General features: G+C 37.4%; 1 protein-coding gene across 5 annotated transcripts in view; it reads left to right on the top strand.

The window, feature by feature from the left end:
- C26H8orf34 (chromosome 26 C8orf34 homolog) overlaps positions 1–19,846 on the top strand; it is a 152,358-nt gene extending 132,512 nt beyond the window's left edge. For 3 of the 5 annotated variants that reach the window (XM_048286775.1, XM_048286780.1, XM_048286779.1), the window contains 2 exons: positions 4,377–4,870; positions 9,988–19,846. In XM_048286775.1, coding sequence (XP_048142732.1) covers positions 4,377–4,870; positions 9,988–10,131 — 638 coding nt within the window. In that variant the 3' untranslated portion in view covers positions 10,132–19,846. The remainder of the gene's footprint in view (positions 1–4,376; positions 4,871–9,987) is intronic. The other 2 variants (XM_048286777.1, XM_048286778.1) reach the window with 2 other exon arrangements.
- The last annotated feature ends 335 nt before the right edge of the window (positions 19,847–20,181 follow it).

The raw sequence follows: 20,181 nt of genomic DNA on the forward strand, positions 1-20,181 counted from the left end.
TTGCTCATAATGGAGCAAGAACTAAAAATTATGATATATACAAATGAAGCCTTTCTGGGTGGGTTTTGTGTCTGACAATAGAGATGCTGTCATTGAAGGGGTTTTTTTGATAGGTTCATATACCTTACCGCTATTAGAGCTTCAGCCACCGCCAAACAGGACTGAAAAATCCATGAGCTCTCTCTCTAAACTGAAACTCCCAGGAGTGTCTAGTGGGAATCAGGAGAGCAGCAAACCAGTATGTGGTTTCTGTAGCATAGCAAGGACCTGTGTACCCCAGGGGCCTGTGCTACCAAGGCAGCACTTGTTTTCCCTTATGTTGCTGCAGTTGTCACTCAGGAGGGGTCTGGTGAAGATCTCCCTACTTTGATTTATGTCCTAACTGTTCTCAATTCCGTGGTCATACAAGCTGTTCTTGTATGCATTATGCTATGAAAAATGCAGTCCCTTGGCAAAGATGACAGTAATAACTACAATATTCAATAGAATATGGAATTTTAAATACTTAATTGACTATAAACTAACTAGCTATATTCACTTAATCTCTGAGATTCCTTCTGCAGCTGTGTGACCCACAAGGTTTTCTCTCTCTCATCAGTGTTGTTCCTGTCATTTGACTTTGGGCCTGTTTTTTCAGTAAAGCTGTAACATGAGGTTCAGTCATTCTACCATCCAGTAATTTTTTTCTGGCTGAGAACTTCACATGAAAACAGCCCAATTATTAGACATTAGACTATTGTATTCCTAATAACTCATGTCTTATTATTGACACCAGTGGTGCTTGAGACAATTATTCCCCTCAAAGACAAGAATAACATAATTTCCATGAATAATCCGTTTTCAGAGTACCTCAGATAATAATGCTGTGGTTTTGCTTAGCCTCATTTGTCTTACACATTTGCAAAAGTTCAAGTGTCTGTGATATCAGCAAGTCTCTTGTTTCAGTTCTCTCAGCAAGCGCGATGGAACCTATTAATTCTTCGAAATGGCTGCCTATCTAGGCAGTAATTTAGATGCCTGGGTTATGACTTGGATTACCTGTGTAATGATGAAGAATGGTTCCCTGTCTCAGATACACCTTCTTAAGAGGCCTCGCCTTCCCTTATGGACTATGTGCTGGATAAAACTCACTCCTAACATAAGGCATAATTTGGTGCCTGTGCCTAAATTAGGGACTAGCAGCAACTGCCAGCAACTACCTCAGCACCTTGATATTTGAAAGAAGCAGTTTTACAAAATCAGATACTGGAGCAATCAGTTTTCTTTTCCTTCTGTACATATGACTCATATATTTTTTTGTCTAAAATCCAGGCTCTTGTGTTACTCAGTTGTATTGTATTGCTTTGTATTGCCTGCAAATAGAGAATATTTTTTTGGTAGTTGATTCCAGTATCTTGCCAATTTGGTTTGTTACACTGATTTTGTGGTCTTTGTATACTTCTGGAAAATATTTTATCACAAAAAGAACTGTTAAAAAATAAACAGTTTGTAAGTGCTTGTGAATCATATCCTTATTCTGCTATTTTTTATATGAAAGCAAAATGCCTTTGAGTAGCTCTTTGCTTTTTATTTTCCTTTAAATGACATCAACAAAGATTTTTAAAAATCCTAAGTCATAATTCGGTTGTATTATTTAATATGGATCAGATAATACTGCAAAGCTGGGAATGCGTGATTACTTTTTCTTTCTGGTTGAAAAGCTTATATTTAAGCAAAATCAAACAGAGGATGTGTAAATAAAACTGAATAATTATGCTATGGAAACATGTTAATTATATGTAGAGAAATGATTATAATAATTGGTTTATCTGCAGGCTTGATTGCTATATGAAATTAAGGAAACATGAGCCAGCATATAATGTTTATTTAACTCTTACTAAATCATTCCATATTCATGCTATTTCTTAGCATGCTGAATTCACTACAGGCAAGTTGGAGATGTGTAATTTTGCAAAGCGATAGATGAAGCTGGATCTTTACAAGACCATATTCTTCATTTGTTTTAAATCAAGTAGCCCACAGTATTGTTTATTGGCCCCTGAATTTTTGCCAGGCATGTCACAAGTTCTGCACCAAAAAAGGAGTGGGCAGCAGGTTAAGGGAGCTGGTTCTCCCCCTCTAAGATCAGTTCAGTTGGTCAGAGCCTGGTGCTAATAATGCCAAGGTCGTGGGTCCGGTCCCACTATGGCCCAAACTGAAGAGTTTGACTCGATGATCCTTATGGCTCCCTTCCAATTCAGACTATCCTGTGATTCTGTGATTCACTGCTCCACATTCATGAGACCCCACCTGAATGCTGGATTCAGCTCTGGGACCCCCAGCATAAGAAGGATGTGGACCTGTTTGAGCAGGTCTAGAGGAGGCCACAAAGATGCTCAGAGGGCTGCTGGAGCACCTCTCCTATGAAGACAGCCGGAGAGATTTGGGGTTGTTTGGTCTGGAGAAGGGAAGGCTGCAGGGGAGAGCTAATTGTGGCCTTCCAGTCCCTAAAGAGACTGTCAAGAGAGCAGAAGAGGCACTTTTTACATGGATATGTAGTGATAGGACAAGGAATAATGGCTTTAAACTAGAAGATGAGAGATTTAGATTAGATGTTGTGAAGAAATTCTTACTGTGTGGGCGGTGAGGCACTGGAACAGGCTGCCCAGAGAAGTTGTGGATCCCCTGTCCCTGACAGTGTTCAAGGCCAGGTGGGACGGGGCTGTAAGCGACATGAGGAAGGCATCCCTGCTCATAACCAGGGGGTTTGGAAGCAGGTTACCTTTAAGGTTTCTTCCAGCCCAAACCATCCTCTGATTCTATGAAGTTCCAAAGTGAAAGCATAGTGGAAGAGTAGTTCCAAAGATGTAATAATTTCAAAATGGAAATCATTAATTTTAAGAGGTCAGCAAGGAATCAATTAGAAATATTCTTAACTGTGTGCTAGAAATATTGACTATGTTTTGAAATTTGTTAACAGCAAAATACTAATTTTTTAGAAGTTGAGAGACACTTTTTTAGATGCTTTCACAACTATTTCAGTTTTACTAGCTTTTCGAGTAAAAGCATTTGAATTGTGTGCAATATGTTGTATTAGACTAGTAACATGAAATTGACATGGTTTATTTTCCTGTTTTCAAGATGTTATAAATTATGTTGATGTTAAGGCAGCACATCTTTAATTATTTAACATACAACATTCCTTTTATACCTAATGGTAAACAAAAGTGAAAGAAAACCTCATTTTCCAATATGCGGTTTAGAATCTGTTTCTTTTAGGACTTTTGGAACCTTAAATAATTGTTATCAAAATAAAAAAATTAAATGCCTATTTTAGACAAGTTGACTTAATAGGTGTCAACTAAATCAGTAGAGCCTTGCTGATTTAAAGCTTCTGGGACTGTGACTTGTGCCATTTAAGTGGGAAATGGTATTCCTTTTTTAAAGATAATCAGCTGTCTCTATAAAAATCAAGTACAGTAGAGTACATGCTAGGGAAAATGGAAATTCGTAACAGTAGTGTAAGACAAAATAAACTTGATTAAACTGTTTGTTAAGCTCTACATTTGTACTTGCAAGGACTTTCAATATGTTATCAATGCCAACCTAAATTCCAGCTACCCTTGCCTGACTTTGGATATATTCTGATTTAATTCCTTAGAAGCATTAATATGATTTAAATTATCTCAGGAGACACTTTTCATTCACTTTCCTTAATCTGTTGTGTTTCTAAAACAGATCTTCTTATTTCTTGTGGCTGTGTGAGAGGTAGGGATTGGGCCACCAAATGGCTGTAACCTTTTCTCCTTGGACTCTGGATGCCGGTAATGCCATCACCTGCTGTGGCACTGATGGCAGGCCAGAACACGAAATTCAGGTTCAAACAGGACCACAAATCTAGATGTGCTAGAGTTCAATGGTTATTTCCCTCAGAGTTTTTGTTGGGCAGTAGACAGCAAGGCCAGAAGCAAAACTTTTGCCTCGAGCCAGTTTTGGATTGCTCTTTGGTGCAGCTGAGTATAGCAAGTTTACATCGCTGCTCCATCTTGGTTTGATACAATCTTATTTTGCAGTAGCTGTGCAAAAGCCATAATTATGTCCAGAGACATAATTTTGATGAAACAAGAGGGATTTTTATAGGTTGTGTTGACAAAGTGGTAATGTTTGATTTCTGTGGGATAGCTGTGTTTGCAGTGAATCAAATGTAAATAAACTAGGGAAATGTTTGCCAAACATTTGGACTGTTAATTCAGATGCCTTTTATTTTAAGCATGAATAGATTTTCTCTGCACAGCTTCCGGTTTTCACTTACATTGCAGAAAACCATTTAGAGTTTTAAACCAGAGAGAAACAGTGAGTTTCTTTCTTTTCTGTTTTGTTCGTGTGTGTGTGCACAGACATTGAGAAGGACCTCGCACTGTGGGAAGAAGCAAGGCTTTCAAGAAGCCCTGGTGTCCAGCATCCCAGTGTAGTTACCTCTGACCATCCAGGCACTCTTCAAGCTGCACAGGGCCAAACCCCCAGGCCTCAGGTGCCAACTCCGACGGGGAAGAACATTCAGCTCCAAGGAAGCAAATCACCGCCGCTGCCCACTAACAGCAGAACACAGGTCTCCAGTGTCACAAGCAGTAGACCTTCAACGCCTGCTGCACAAACCAACAGGCCATCAACTCCAGGGAGCAGACCTATGACCCCAAATAGCTTGTTGTCACGGCCTCTTACCCCTAGCAACCAAGGAAATAGGGAAGGCATTATTAGTATTCAAAGAAGCAGATCTTTGTCATCTAAGAGCCAAATGGGGAGGACCCTCAGTGCCGCTTCAGGGCTTTCTGTGCAAGTGAGTGGAGATGTTGTTGGAACTGTCACTACTCAGAGAAACAGTTTATCAGAAGTAAGATTTTCAATTTAATGTTTTTGCTATGTTTAATAATGTGAAGACTTGATTGCATTTTATGTTCAAGTAACATCAGTATACCTAATGTCACCTACTGTGCTGAAAAGAGCTTGAAATATAATGATGAGAAAATTAGCAAGGAAATACTGCTCAGCTTTGAGAGGTACTCATTAGAGAACGTCAGTATTATTACAGAAATACTGAAACACTCGTGCCCCCCAAATTTACCATGAGCTTGGTAGGGCTTGCCTGTATGATGCATAGCAATTTTATTAGCCTTACAGTTTCTCACAGGTGAAATGGTAAGCACAACTTTATCTAATCTTTATGTTCCAGGGTATTTTTTTTCCTGCCACACTGGCAGTGCATGATATTTTATTGGTCTACTTTTTATTTCATTTTTTTGGGCACATTGGAATGATTAGTTAGGCATCACTGAAAGGACAGGTTTTTCCAAAGCACCAAACTGAATTGCAAGAGAAAATGTCCACTATCTAATACTATGTGCATGTTAACTAGGCTGATTTACAGCATAAGAATTTTCTGTCCCGTATTAATGGGTTTTACAGGACTAGTCTTTGTTTAAAACAAAGCAGAACAAACAGTTAAAGTACCTTGTAAATTCTGAGTAGGATTCTCCTCCGCTAACCTTAGCTGCCTTAAAGATAACTTCAGTGTGTAGGCAGTGGAAATAAAAGCACCTGTGGAAGAAAAGCCCTGCTGTCTATCTCTATACATGCCTTACAAAGGTGAGTCTTTTCTCAGGATATGCCAGTCCTTCTATACTGACTTGGGAAGGAACTATATGTCTAGACTGCTAATTTTTCAACGGTGGAGTATGTTTGTTCCCACCATTATTAGCAATCTCTTTGTAATCCATTTGTCAAAGCCTGGAGACCTTTTTTCCAAGACTGAAAATAATATCATACCTTTAGATTGTTTCTGAGAAGTATCATCTGTTTTAATAATCTGTTGGGTGTGAGACTTGACACAATGTATTATCAGTCTAATGACTTCTAAAGAAAATTTAAAATGTTGTTTATGATAGTGTTGTTTAGGGTTGCTTGTAGGAAAATTAGAGATTTAATACTTAGTATAACCCTGCAATTAATTATATGACATCCATTATTTGTTGTGAAGGAAAGGAAATGAGGCACAGATTACTCTAAAACTAAAGAATTTGGGGAGGAATTCTTAGTTAAATTTGGAGGTAAAATAAATTCTCATTATTTTGGTGTTTGAATGGCAGTGCACTAATCCTATCACTCGAGCTGCTTCTTCACTTACAGTTGAATATCCAGATTAAAGATGTGAGGACTGAAGGTGACTACAATTCTCCTATAAGTGTCTTCACTGCCAGTTGTTATATTTTCAAAGCACAAGTTTTCCATGGAAAAAAAATCAGTAATTTTAACACTTTTTTTTTTACCAAAAAAAAATCACTTTGTGATTCTTGTGAAGTATGGGATGTGTTTGTGTGTTACAATTTTCTCACGTATCAGAAAATGAGAATTGAAATTAGTATTTAACTAAAGGATGTTCAGAAGAAATGAAGGGTTTAATTATCTCCTACTAAATTCTTCACCCCTCTTTTTCTTCCTTTTTAGGCAGTCTTGTTCTTAACTGATGCATAGTCATGTGATGCCAAGTAAATTACTGTATATACTCCTGAAAGTACGTGTATGTAATGAGCACTGCGTCTCCACCAAGGGATATCCAGTCTGCCCATCACTTATGATCTTTCCTGTAAAAAGGCAGGCAATTAAAAATGCTTTCTTCCACAGCCTTTCTGTAGTTATAGTAATAATAACCAAGAGTCCCTTTTAATTTGCTGTGTCTTGTTACCTCTGTTTGCTGACAGCTCTCACAGTAAGTGTCCTGTTACACTTTTAATATATGTATATATTTGTTTCAAGAATTTTAGGAAGTTAGCAATATTATTATTCTATTTTCCAGTTAGAATAGCATGTCCAGATTCAGCCAGAAATCCACTGTAAAGCTGATGTTAAATGTCAGCATTTCTATGCAGGATCTTATCCTCTGTTAAAATCCCTTCTAGAAGTGACAAATTCTTTTCTTTCTCATTGCTCACTGGGTACAATAGTACCTTGGCTGCTAGTGACCCAGCTCAGACTCTGTTTATCCTTTCTGACATGCACAAGTGACCTTTGATATAATGGAAACTCAACTGGGGACTAGCTCTGCTTCCAGAGGGAAAGCTGCTAGTATGACACGTTCATATGGAAGACCTGCCTCTGCCAGGCTGTAAAGGCCCATGGATATCAGAAAGTAGCTGATGGAGGTACGGCCAATCTACAGCCCTTTTAAGCTGTCTTTGCCCACTAAAGTTCCTGGTCACTTAGAGAAGTGGATTTAGACAGAACATACCCAGGAAATATGTCTGTTCTTTGACATTTTTTGCCATGTTAGATGTTTCCTCCTATTTGTGGCCATATGATCTTATTTTCTTGTGTCACAGCTTCTCTCTGACCATGGAGACATATTTTAAAAAGGCAGAGGTGGTTTGGGGTAGGAGAACAACAAGAGTTCTGTCTTTGTACTTTTACAGATCACAAACATAAAACTCAAGGCTGATAATGTAATTTATTTTGCGACTTATATTGTAGGTTTTGTATCCTCTTCCTGTATAAAACCAGTAAAATAAAAGGAGGGAAATTGCCTTTATTCTTATTAGCCTTATGGTCTCAACTGGGAATTTCTACTAGATGTAAATACACTGTGGTTATATTGCCAATCCTATACAAGATACTATGATAAGATTTTGGAAATAATTCTGCTTCTTTACTCGTAGGTGATGTTAATGGAATTAATCCGTTGATATATACTTGATGAAAATAATTCAGTTGAAAAGAATGTGACTACTGGGTACCAGGAACATGTTTTACCATAGGGAGCTTTATTTGTTTATTTACTTGTTTATTTGTTGGGAATTTTAACATATCTCTCAATGCCTTATGTATGCATCCTAGATTGTAACGTGTTTCAGAGTAACATAACAAGTCTAAATAGAAAAATATTACTAATAAATACAATTCAAAGTTCTTAAGCCTTAGTAAAGTTCATGCTTCAGCATGGGTGGTTTAATCTTGTTATAGCAAAAATCTTAAATAATTTGGCAGGTACTTAACATATCAGCTGTTAAGAATGTTTTGGGGTTTTTTAATGCTCAAGACTTATAATGATCTGAGATTTTTGTGGACAAGTTTCTGCCTTCTGGCACACATAATATTACTATGTTCTAACAGGTGTGTTTTATTATCAGCTCTGTTCAAGGCTGAATTGAATTATAGCAAAGAAATGCTACCTAGAGAAATAGTTTTATTATCTCTATAAAGCTAATAAATCTGGGTTCCAAATCCTTTGGCAGAGATACATTTATGCACGTACCTAATCCTTTGGTGTTTTGTATAAATTGGCAAACGAATGTTGAACCCTGCTTATCTCTTTAGGATGGATTCCATTAAAGTGACACAATTCTGTGATACTTGTCAATAGCTGTAGAGATGAAAATACTACTGACTCCCTTTTTTCCCATATAATTTTCTGAACACATGAAATTTTACAATAATTTTATTTATTGAGATAGTTTCAAGTGATATTCAGCAATCCTTATTAGTCTGTCATTCTTAAGAGCAGGAAACTTCATCTTACTTGAATATAGCCTTGATTAATAAACCTTTTATTCCTATTTACTGGAGTACAGAGCATAACTTGTGATGAGGACCCTCTTTTTGGTCAGATACTTTCATTCTGTTCCACTGCCTGGCTCAAGTCTTTGCTCTGTGTTTTTGGAAGATTAAAAAGTATGTGGATCAGTGTGAGAGTCACTCATCCCTAATGCAAGAATCCTGTTACATGAACCAAAACATGTTCAGTGTTGTCGTCAGCAACCTTCTCAAACACATTGGAAATGGCAATTCATGAGTGAGGCCTGGAGCTCCTGCCTGAGTTTACTGCTGGGCCATGGCAGCAATCTTTGTGGAGTTTTTTAACACATTACTAACAGAATTAATAATTTACTCCCAGCGAGAGAGAGCTTGATTGAGCAGCCTTCAGTCTCCCAAAAACTGATTTCAAAAAGCCTGAATTCTGTGTTTAAATCAGATAGGCTAAGAATAAAATTTATGTTGTAGTACAATTTACCTTTAAATATGTAGATTCTGGTTTCAGCTGATGTAAGACAACAAAGGGTTATTACCCACCTTTTTTTTTTCAAGAACTTATAAAAATCTGGCCACTAATTTTATGATATCTGGGCAATGTTAAAGTTTTCTTTTAGAGACTAAACTTGCATGTTTGAACTGCTTTTGAAAATAAAACTGTGCATTCCAGGCTTATCTCTCGCCTTGAATATTGCAAAGGAATGTGTCAAAATATTTTATATGTCTGTGTGTGTACATGTTCATACATATGTGTGTGTCTGCATGGAAAAATATTTTTATACACATACATATATATAATATATAAAAAAGTAGGTAATTTTAAAACATTTTCAAAATTATATATTCAGCTGCATATGGATTTTTAACCATGTAAAACATTTGTATTTTGATGTTTTATGGTATCTTGGAGACAAAAGTTTCCCTAACATTTTTCCTTCCTAAGCCTTCTCCTTCTGCAATAAAACCATAGGTTCTAAATCAGGTTTCAGATTCTTGTTCTTATTAGACTAGAAATAGTGAAAATTTTGACAAATCAAAGCCTCACTTAAGCAAAATGCATTTGAAATGTCTATGCAGTCCAAAAACTGCAGGGTCAGATGTAATATCTGCAGTTTTGTTCTGTCACTGCATTTCCAAGATGAGTACATATGTGCCTGTCATATCTGTGTTTATAGCAGATAGACAGCTAAATAGACCCCTTCATTTTGGTGGTTTTGGGTTCATTTTTTTGTTTGTTTGTTTTACTGAATAGATAAATAATTTCTAAGGAGCCTGCATATCCTCTACATTCTGGTTTTATTTCACAGCAAAGTTTTTTTATTCTTGAAGTCTTTCTCCTGTCTAGTTAATTGAGGCTACTGTTTGCTGCAGTCTTCATTTATACAGAACAATTGTCTGTCATTTAATCTAAAATAGATCTGTTTGTGGCAGGATGAATTCTTACAACAGTTTCAACTTGCTCATCAACCTTGGATATTGCCAAGTGACACAGAAAGTGAAGGAGTGGAAGCTGACCAAGACAAATGTAAGTATATATGTAAGGACCAGATAATACATCAAAAACCGTCAACTTAACTTCTGTTTTCCATATATTCAAATACTGTGGAGATGTCATGCCTGCTCACAGGAGCTTTTCTCACAAGTACCAATTACTTATTTGTCTGAGGGCTAGACCTTACAGGATTGATTTGCAGAAGCTTTCCTGCAGTCACTGAGCAATGACAAAATGATCACAGACCACACTTTACTTAATCTAAGTGAAACAATTTGTCCTGATGTGTTAAAGTAGCTATTCCAGAGAAATAACCTGAACTTGAAATAGGCAGTCTGTTTAATAAATCTGTATTCACCAGCAAAAAAAAAACAAACCCTAAAAAACTTCAGATCTGAAAAGTAGAGCCTCCCTTCTTAGGCCTGTCACTCTATTGTCTCTGTTTTGCTTGCATTCTTTTTAATTCATCTGTATTAATAAAAAAGTTCTTAATCATACAAGTAATCCTTAATATCCTACACTCTTTGAAGTATTTTTGTAATCATGGAAGTGAAGGTCAGCAGGATCAGTGCCTAAATGACAGAACAAGTAACTACAAGTAACAGGCTATAAATTGCAATTCTTTCAAACTGTAGCAAGTTCCCCCTGCCTACAACGTACCTGTAAATGATCTTACTGTTTCACATTTTCTTTAATTCACAGTAATTTTGTGATCTGCAAGGGTGAATATGCAAACTGTTTCCTAACAGATTTTAGGTGATACACTTGAAAAGAACAGATTATTTTATCAGCATGTTTAGAAAATTCAATACTGGTTTAAACATGAAGAGTTAACATATGAAAAACACATTTTCTTTACAGAAGGGAACAATTCTATAAGGGATTAAGGATTCATAATAAACATTCCAGATAAACAGAATGTATTTTTACATTATGCTAGTTAAAAGAATTGTTTTCTACTCATACATCAGTTTCACAAATTCATACATAGCCCAGAGTTTGACTGAAATTTAAATTTATGCAGTGAGGTTCTGAAGAGCATGTGCCAGGTCTTTTTGAGCACTAGTAAAATGTTAAAATGAGATTGTGTGCATCCAGCTGATTTTAGTCCAAAGCCAGTAATATGACTTCCACCAGAGCCTTTCAGTTATCTTTGGACTGAAGCTCCCCTTAGGAGGCTCAAGAGATACCCTGTCACCTGCCTTTTATGTGCATGCAATTTTTCCTCTGTATTTTCTGTAATGAATTTACAGTCCTACAAACATTGGTTGGATTGTCTGTGCACACACAGGCTGATGCCAATTATGTGACCAGGGAGACTGATGCTCCGGGACATATCAGGTACACAGCATGGTTTCTTATAGCTGCTGTACTTGAATTGTGTGGGTGTGAGGACTTGTGAGCACCTAAAATCCTGTACTATAGTATTCCAAGAATCCTGATAGGTCACTGTCACTGCCCAAAAAACAAAGTGTTAAGTTAAAAAAGTATGTTGTTAAGGTCAATGTCCAAATCCCTCTTGAACAGTGACAGACTTGAGGTAGTGACCATCTCCCTCAGATGCCTGTTCCAGTCTTTCATCCTCTCAGTAAAGGAATGCTCCCTAATGTCTAGTCTGAATCTCCCCTGGCACAGCTTTGAGCCATTGCCATATGTTCTGTCACTGAATACCAGGGAGAAGATATCAGTGCCTCTCTCTCCACATGCCCTCCTCTGGAAGCTGTGGACAGCAAGGTTGCTCCTCAGCTTCATTTTCTGCAAACTAGATAAGCCCAAAGTCCTTAGCTGCCCCTCACAGGTCATTCCTTCCAGCCCTCTCACCAGCTTTGTTGCCCTTATCTGGACACATTCAAGGACCTTCACATCCTTTTTAAATTATGGTGCCCAGAAGTGCACACAGTGCTCCAGGTGAGGCTGCACCAATGCTGAATACAGTGGGATAATCACCTTCTTGAGGAGCTGGTGGTGCTGCGTTTGATGTACCCCAGCATGGGGTTTGCCCTGTTGGCTTCCAGGACACGCTGCTGACTCTTGCTGTGCCTGCTGCCAGCCAGCACCCCCAGATCCCTTTCTGCAGAGAGGCTCTCCAGCCACTCCTCTCCCAGTTTATACTTGTGCCTGATATTAGTCCATCCCAGCTGCAGAATCTGGTATTTTAACTTGTTAAACTTCATGCCATTAATCACTGTCCAGCATTCTGGTCTGCGTAGATCCCTCTGCAAGGCCTCTTGTCCCTCCAGAGAGTCAGCAGCACCTCCCAGTTTGGGATCATCAGCAAATGTGCTGATGGTGGATTCAACTCCTGCCTGCAGGTTATTGGTAAATGTGTTGAACAGAACTGGCCCTAGAAGTGACCCCTGGGGAACACCACTGGTGACCAGTTGCCAGCCACATGTAGCCCCATTCACTGGAACCCTTTGAGCTCTGCCCTTCAGCCAGTTCTTCACCCAGCACAGCCTGCAGCCACTCATCCCCCACAGCTGGACAAGTTGTCCTGAAGGATGCTATGAGGGACAGTATCAAAAGCCTTGCTAAAATCCTGAAAAAACACATCCATCACCTTTTCTTCATCCACTGGGTGGGTGCCCTTACCATAGAAGGCTATCAAAGTAGTTAAACAGGACTTTCCCTTTGTGAACCCATGTTGACTGCAGTGTAGTTAGCTGGTGCACCCTCTATAATAGATCACTGTTTCTACTCATATAACTAAAGTGATGGAACAAAAAATGTTTTATTCAAGTAGTACTTCCTGTAATTGAAATCTAAGAGTGAAAAATTTTATTAAAAATGACTAATGGTGGTAACATTCCTGTCTCAGTTTTTATGCTAGTGACATTGTCAAGAAAGTGCACAACTGCCACTGCTGACAAAGAGAAGCTGCCAATTCCTGGTTGTAAAGTGGAGTCAGCAAGGGGCTTTGGCACACTTGCTAATGCCAGTGATTGTAGGTAGAGCAGCTGGCAAGATTACACATCATTTTTCACGCCAAAGTAATAAATCTGTGTGGATATTTTGTGTGTGATTTAGTGTTGAGAAGGCCCAGGAGTTCATAATTTGTGAGTTTGAGCAGAAGAGCTGCAAAATTAATCTTTACAATAGCAACACCTGTTCTTTAACTCAGCTTTTAATAAATTACATGTGGATAATGTTTACCACATTCTTTGACTACTTTGAGATAATAGCAGCCAGGTGTAAAGCTAGTTTTTGGTAGTGGGAAAACAATGCAAAAAGAGAAACTGTGTGAGTCACCTTGAATTCTTTAAAATTAATACCTTCTGGTTAGAGTTTTACAAGAAAAAGAATGAAAAAGTAAGGGGGGAGCAGTTTCAAATGTATTCAGATGTAAGAGTTTAGAGAGGCTATTTTCAAAGGAAGTGATAACAGAACTGGCTCACTTCGGAATCTCAACATCTCTCGACAAACATCATTTGCAAAACAGCGCGTATCTTGTCTTATGGAAATGAGATCTTGGTTCTCAGATCTTGTAAATCAGACTTTACATTTTAAATTCTCCAGGCTCTCTGACAGCATTTAAAAAATTTATCCTTAGCAGCAAGTTTCAATGATAACTGGAAGTCAATAATTTTTAAACCTTCCTACTAATTATAACAACATTTTAAATCAAATAGTTACTCATATAAAAGGGTATAAATTATTCTAGCTTAAATGATTTGTTATGTTAAAGAAGGAAAGAAAAATATTTTTAAGAAGCTTTTTGTTGATTTTTTTAGCATACCCTTTCCTTTTCTTCTTTGTGCACTTAATCAAATTTGTGGCCATAGCTCAGAGAAAGAGATAGTATATAATTATTTGCTCTTGTAATGTACATTTTGTTATTAAAAATAGGAATTAACACAGGCATTTTAAGAGCTATTATACTTTAGTAACTAAATCTCTTCTGCTTGCTAAGTGTATTCTCCTTTGAAACTCTCTACACAATGAGAGATTAAAGTTGTCGAGGCAGTATGATACAAAATCAAGGACCTGTGGTGTTCTTTTAGAGTCACTAAAAATGTCTCTAGACAGAGCCTCATGAGTGTTCTTCCTCAGCTGTCATTCTGGAGACAGTTCCCCATTATTTTCTACAGTAGATTGCTTCTGTGCTGATTCTCTGCAAAGAGCTTTCAGAGAATGCACAGAGATCATTCTTGGAAAAAGGAGGGCTGTGGGGAAAATATTTACCACTTGCATAATCCTTTACTTTGATGAAAGTTCTTTGAGCTGGCAAGAATAGATTTTCTTCTTTATGGGGTACTGACACAGAAACAGAAGAACTGCACCTACTACCACCAGAACATTTTTTAGCCAGCTTTTGTGAGAAGAAAGTCCTTTCAGGGGACTCACAGGAGTCTGCTTGAATTTTCACTTGAGAACAAGTTCTACAAATACTACAGGTTAGAAATTTCTTAAGTATCTCTAGCTTCCAAGAACCTTGAAAAGACAAAGACAGGCTTTTGGTGTAATTTAATCTACCATCTGTAGTCTTGGCAAGGATTTGCTGCCCAAAAGCCTAAGTCTGCTTTCTTGGGTGCCAGACTCAAGAAGTAACCCACACAGCAGATTTCCTCAGGTCACACAGCCTTGGACGTAAAGGATCCCTACCTCCAGTCAGTCCACCTAGCAGATGTACATGATGGGTGAATAAAGCAGGCTCTTGAAAGCTTGCTACTTGGTTTATCCAAATTAAATACACCCACAGAACATTAAGGGTTGGAAGGCACTTTAAGGATCATCTGTGTAAAAATATTCCTTTGTGCTAATCTGCTTAAGGCATGCCAGTTCCTGTAGTCAGTGGCACACGAAGTTGTGTGTCTACTATCACTTCATTTCAACTTGCCAAAAGGAGCACTAGATGCTCATTTCTAGCTCAGTTGATCTGGGGCAAGTGTTGAACTCTCACCCCATGACCTGTGGCAAGATATGTAAATGTTTTGCCACTCTTCATCTGCAAAAGTCTTTGCTAAGGTTGACAGTGAAAGGTCTGCTGATAAATCAATGATGGTTGGGAAGAAGTGGGATTTCTACTCCATTCATTCTTGCACTGGTCTTGAAACTCTGCGGTCAAAGACACTCTGCTGATGACTTCAAGAGGTGTTGGAGATAACCTTCATTTTCCCATTTGCACACATCTGCCTAGGAAGAAACCCAAAAGAATGAAAGATGGGGGCTTTTTTGTAGACTTGAGAAATTCAGACTGTGTTCTAGTAAAATTCCAAATACAGTATTTGTCCGTGGGTAAATTTCCTTACACTGAGCAAATTCACATGCCAAAACAGTGAGTTTTTCCTAAATATGAAAATAAGTGTTCCTAAGATTTGGAAAATTGCTTGGTCAGAGTTAACAATAAGGAGGAGTCTACTGCAGGAATATGTTTTTGCTGTGAAAGTTTGCTTTTGCTAGAGCCAGGTGCTCTGCTCAGCCAGTATGAGTAAGAATGACAGAATTGGATTTAGAGCAGCAAGTGTTCATTGCAAACTTTATGACATTTACACAAACACATTCCATTTCTGTCATAAAAATTCAGCTGTTTGTATTTGTGTTCTGCTCTGATGGAGCATAGCTGTGTTGGAAACATCTCTTTCAGTGGGTATGAGTTGAGGGCAAGGCTAGATGTGGTTTCTCTAGAGAGTAAGGTGCTTATGAGGCATCAGTCAAACATTAAGTCAATTATATGTCTGGTTAGTAAGGACATAATTGTTGTAGTTGGTGTTATTTTCTCAGTGGATAATAAATTCACTATAAATACACCTTTTTTTTTTTTTTTTTTAACTCACAAGTGAATCTGTCCCAAAAGGGAACTTCTGGGAGACTTTTATCCCAATTCATGAATCTTCTGGAGAAACTTACTGGTGTCTTTCTTTCATTTAATATTTCAAGAGTGGTAATACAAACTGCAGTAAAAAAGTCATATCTCCCCATTCCATGTAACCTCTGCAGAGGGTGTCATAAAGCTTTTGTCTGCTTGAGGTATGAGTTATTTTGTAAATTTCTCCAGTATGCACTTATGTATATTAAAGAAAATCGGTTGTCTCTCATTCTGCCTGCCATTGGCTTGGCTATGTATTTAGCTTGAGACAGTTCTTGTCCACTTCAGAAATGGGATACCAGAAAGCACTGTGCTCCTGTAAACAGAATTTCTCCAGGCCTATTGGATGGTCTTGGCTGGATGTCTCGTGACACTCATAGCTGAAGCTGCACCACTTCATGTAACTGCTTTTTGAGTCTCAAAGTAGATAAAAACAATTTTCTAGCATGGACACTTGCCCACTTGGATTTAATTATTTATAGATGGTGAAACAAAAGTAGAGATTTAAATTTTTTCTACCAGAAGTCAGATGTCTGTTGGGCAGTGAGTGGTGAGTTCAAATGCAGTTAGGAAAAGTTGGAGTTAGACTCAAGTTTCCTATTTTTTGAATGGATGTGCTTAAATCCAAAGCTGCTCTTATCTTTTTGTATTATTAAGGCTTTAATTCACATTACTTTATTTATACTGACTAATATTTGGTTTCATTTTGGAAAAGTTCACATTGGACTAAATATTTAGTATGAAAAGGGAATTTTCCATTGCAGTGAGTAAAAAAAAAAATTCTTAAAATCTGTTTTAGTGCAGAAAGCTGTTTTCAGTACAGCTTCCAAACCTACAGATATCTTTTTCTACAGCTTGCCTTATTATGCTAAACTTGGATTTCCAAAGACATTTAATGGAATAAAAAATGACACTGTAATTTAAAAAATGGCATAGAGAATTATCAGGACACACATTAGGTAAATTAAAAGCTGGCTCAACTAGGAATCAAAAAATACAGTTTCTAATGGGAAGATGTAGATGAATGGGGCTCATTAGGGTCTGATAGGTTTGGATAATGGGTGGGAAGGACAAGTTGAAGTTATTAAATGATATGAATCCCCTGGTATAATGGCCACATTCCAGTAAAATGCACTTTATTATAACCAGATGAAGTATATTTGAAGCAAATGAAATATATCTGGCACCAGAGAAGCATATCTGTCTCTGCTGAAGAATAATGAGGCTTTGTCCTGGAAATCAGTGACCTAATGGATTTAGGATGGTCATAGAAGATCATCTCAGTGTGAGCTCTCAGCATAAGGCTGTCACAAAGAAGGGTGGACCATTTCTTGAATGCCTTAAGTAGCAAAGTAATTATTCCACATCATATCAATAAAAAAAAACCTGTGGGTTAGGTGTTTTGCCATTAAAATAGATTGGGATTACTTGAGGGATTTCAGAGGAAGATTAAAAATGACCCAGGGTTTGGGAATTCCTGTTAGGAATTTACCTCACTCGCATGAAGGGATTCAACCAGGAACTTCAGAGATAACCTGATATATGTAGGTAGACGTTTAAGTAAAAAAGATTTGGCTCATCCAACTGGACAAGGGAAATTAAATGCTCTGTTCTAGCAACCAGGAGCTTCAAGTGTTATAAGCAAAAATTATGGGAGGAAACTAACTCAAAGCCATTAACATGTGGTCAACTTCTTAACTTCTTCTTAACTTCTACAGTTAAGAAGACCAGTCCCTGTGTTTTCTGTGGGTAACAGTCATGAGAGGAATCTGCAAATGAAACAGGTTTACTCATACTTGCTCTTCTTTATCCCACCGTAAGACAAGTTTGTTACTCAAAGATCAAACTTCAAACTGTGACAGAGCTTGAGTATCTGCTAAATGGAGTACCTCCAAGGAAAGCAGTTGAACATTAGGTATAAATAACAAAAAGCCCCCAACCATATAAAGGTAATAAAGGATAAGAGCTGTTGCTAAGGTTTCCTAGGCTTTATGTCTTGTTTTTTGTTTGTTTGTTTGTTTTGTTGGTCGGTTGGTTTTTGTTGTTGTTGTTGCAGAGGTTTTCATGGTATGTACCTTGCTCTGTTGATTATCAATACAGAATCACATAAAAAGTCCAGGCTTATCACCTGACAAAGTGAAATTTATTCCTATTGTATTTAATTAATTAGCTGGAGATAATGGGGAGAGTTTATTCCTACCAGGTTTCTTTAATCTCCCAGAAAGGGCTTGCATATTTATATGTTCAAAAGGAGTGAATAAATGTGAAGCTGCTGTGCCTGATTTCCTTCAGTGTTTAAAAATGGCAAGGTGGAGGCTCCTCAGGTAACATAGAGACCTTTATGCATTCACCTGTGCAATTAAATGTGGTTGTGGTGTTTATTTCCAGCTTATAACTTTGGTTCTCTAAATGGATCTGTGTGATAGGTCCAGTTACAGAATTACATCTTATACAAACACTGGAGGGTGCAGGTTGTGTTGCAGTCAGCAACATTTGCAAAACAGTCCACTGCAATATGCATATGTAAATATTTGTAAAAGCTGGATTTCCATTTGCTTTGGGGAAAGTTTTCAGCCTGAACACAACCAGAAATTAAAACATTGCTATCTCAGCTTATCTGATTCATCACAGTTGCATATTATGTTCAATGTTTTTTGAAACACAGGCTATTTTTTGCAATCTATTACCACTATGGAAAAAGAAGCAGCAGAAAAAAACCACCAAAACACTGAATAATTGGAAAAAATAGTGTAACTAAAGACACTGTTATTTGCTTCTGAATATTTTAAAATGAAAAAGAATTGAGATTCACCAACATACTGATCCATGTTATTTAACTGCGAATTCAGCATAATTGAAAACTTACAAAATGCAAACACGGTGAAGGATTAATTTTTCCTTTTCTCCTATTTTTGAGTACATTACATTTTAGCCCTAATTTCTGTGTTTTTCTGTTTGATTTCACAGGTTTGTGAAATCAGTGGGATTATTGAAGAACAATTTATTTTAAAAATTATGGTGATCAAAGCTACACCTGAAAATTTGCTTTAGTTTATACATAAAAATTTTAAATAAAGTTATTTTTCTAGTATCAGCAGCACCTGAGTGGAACTGCTCTGATGTGTGGATGTTGTAATGCACTGAATCAGAGTATTTACTGTGGTACAGTGGCCTTAGGAAAGAAGGGTAACTGTCACCTTTTAGTATAAATTTACTATAATATTTTGTTTAGTTTATACCCCTGTTGTTTTGGATTGACATTTGATAAACTAAATTCTGGCTGACCAAAACAAACTTTGCCTAAAGACTATATGTATTTTAACTTGTCTAAGGTTTTCTACTCCTTATATTTTTGTAATCTTTGCCCTTTTTTAGATTAATAAACATTGAAGTATTTGCTGCATCTGCCCATGTGTATGTCCCATTCAGGTCTCACAGAGAGCTAGCTGTTCACTCATAGTCACCTGCAGAGAGAGGTCAGACGGGGGAATGAGGGAAAGAGTGTGTGTGGGTAGCAGAAACAGGTGCTGCTTGTGCTGCATAGCTTTGTATTGAATTTATCTTCTTTGATCCTTAAAACAAATAAAGACTCTGTTAAAAAGGGAAGCATAATAAAGAGTGGTGCATGCATGCAAAAATAAAGCACCTAAAGGAATTTCACATATTATGATAAAGTGTTAGTTACCTATATGGATTACTGAAACAAACTTGCTGTTTAAAATATGCTATCTGGTATGTGCTGTGTGCTTGGAACTTTAGAAGATGTTTTAGCACAGACATCAAATGAAGGGATGTGGCAGTTGCATTTACTGATTTCATTTACCTGTTAATTCTGTCAAGTGTGTTCTCAGTTTCCTTTGTCCTCAATTATGTATGCTCGGGTCCTGTATCTTAGACAGAATTATATCATGAAATTGCTTGCAACTGTTAGAAAATACAGTATTACAAAGCATCTATTTGTTTAAGAAATAAAAACAAGTTGTCTGTCATAAGTGTTTCATAGTGTGAACTTTCTTCTGCTGTCTCACAAATGCACAGTGCTAAATACACAGAAATTGTATGGTCTGTGTTAGTCATGAGCGAGCTAAATGGAAGTTAACATTGTGATGAGCAAGTACTTGCTATCTGTGTCATCATACTGTACAGTTCCTATCTGTAAAATGTTTAGCATACTGAAACCCACAGGGACAGTGCCTTTCAGTTCATTTCAGGAAGGTACTTTGTTAATTTGTTGTCAGTAAAGGAAATCAGTTATGCTGTGTGCATTTCCAATATATTTGAAGACTCGTTTGCATATTATCATCGATATACTGTATTTAGTCAGTCG

This window comes from Corvus hawaiiensis, chromosome 26, assembly GCF_020740725.1.
Source record: "Corvus hawaiiensis isolate bCorHaw1 chromosome 26, bCorHaw1.pri.cur, whole genome shotgun sequence".
Taxonomy (NCBI): domain Eukaryota; kingdom Metazoa; phylum Chordata; class Aves; order Passeriformes; family Corvidae; genus Corvus; species Corvus hawaiiensis.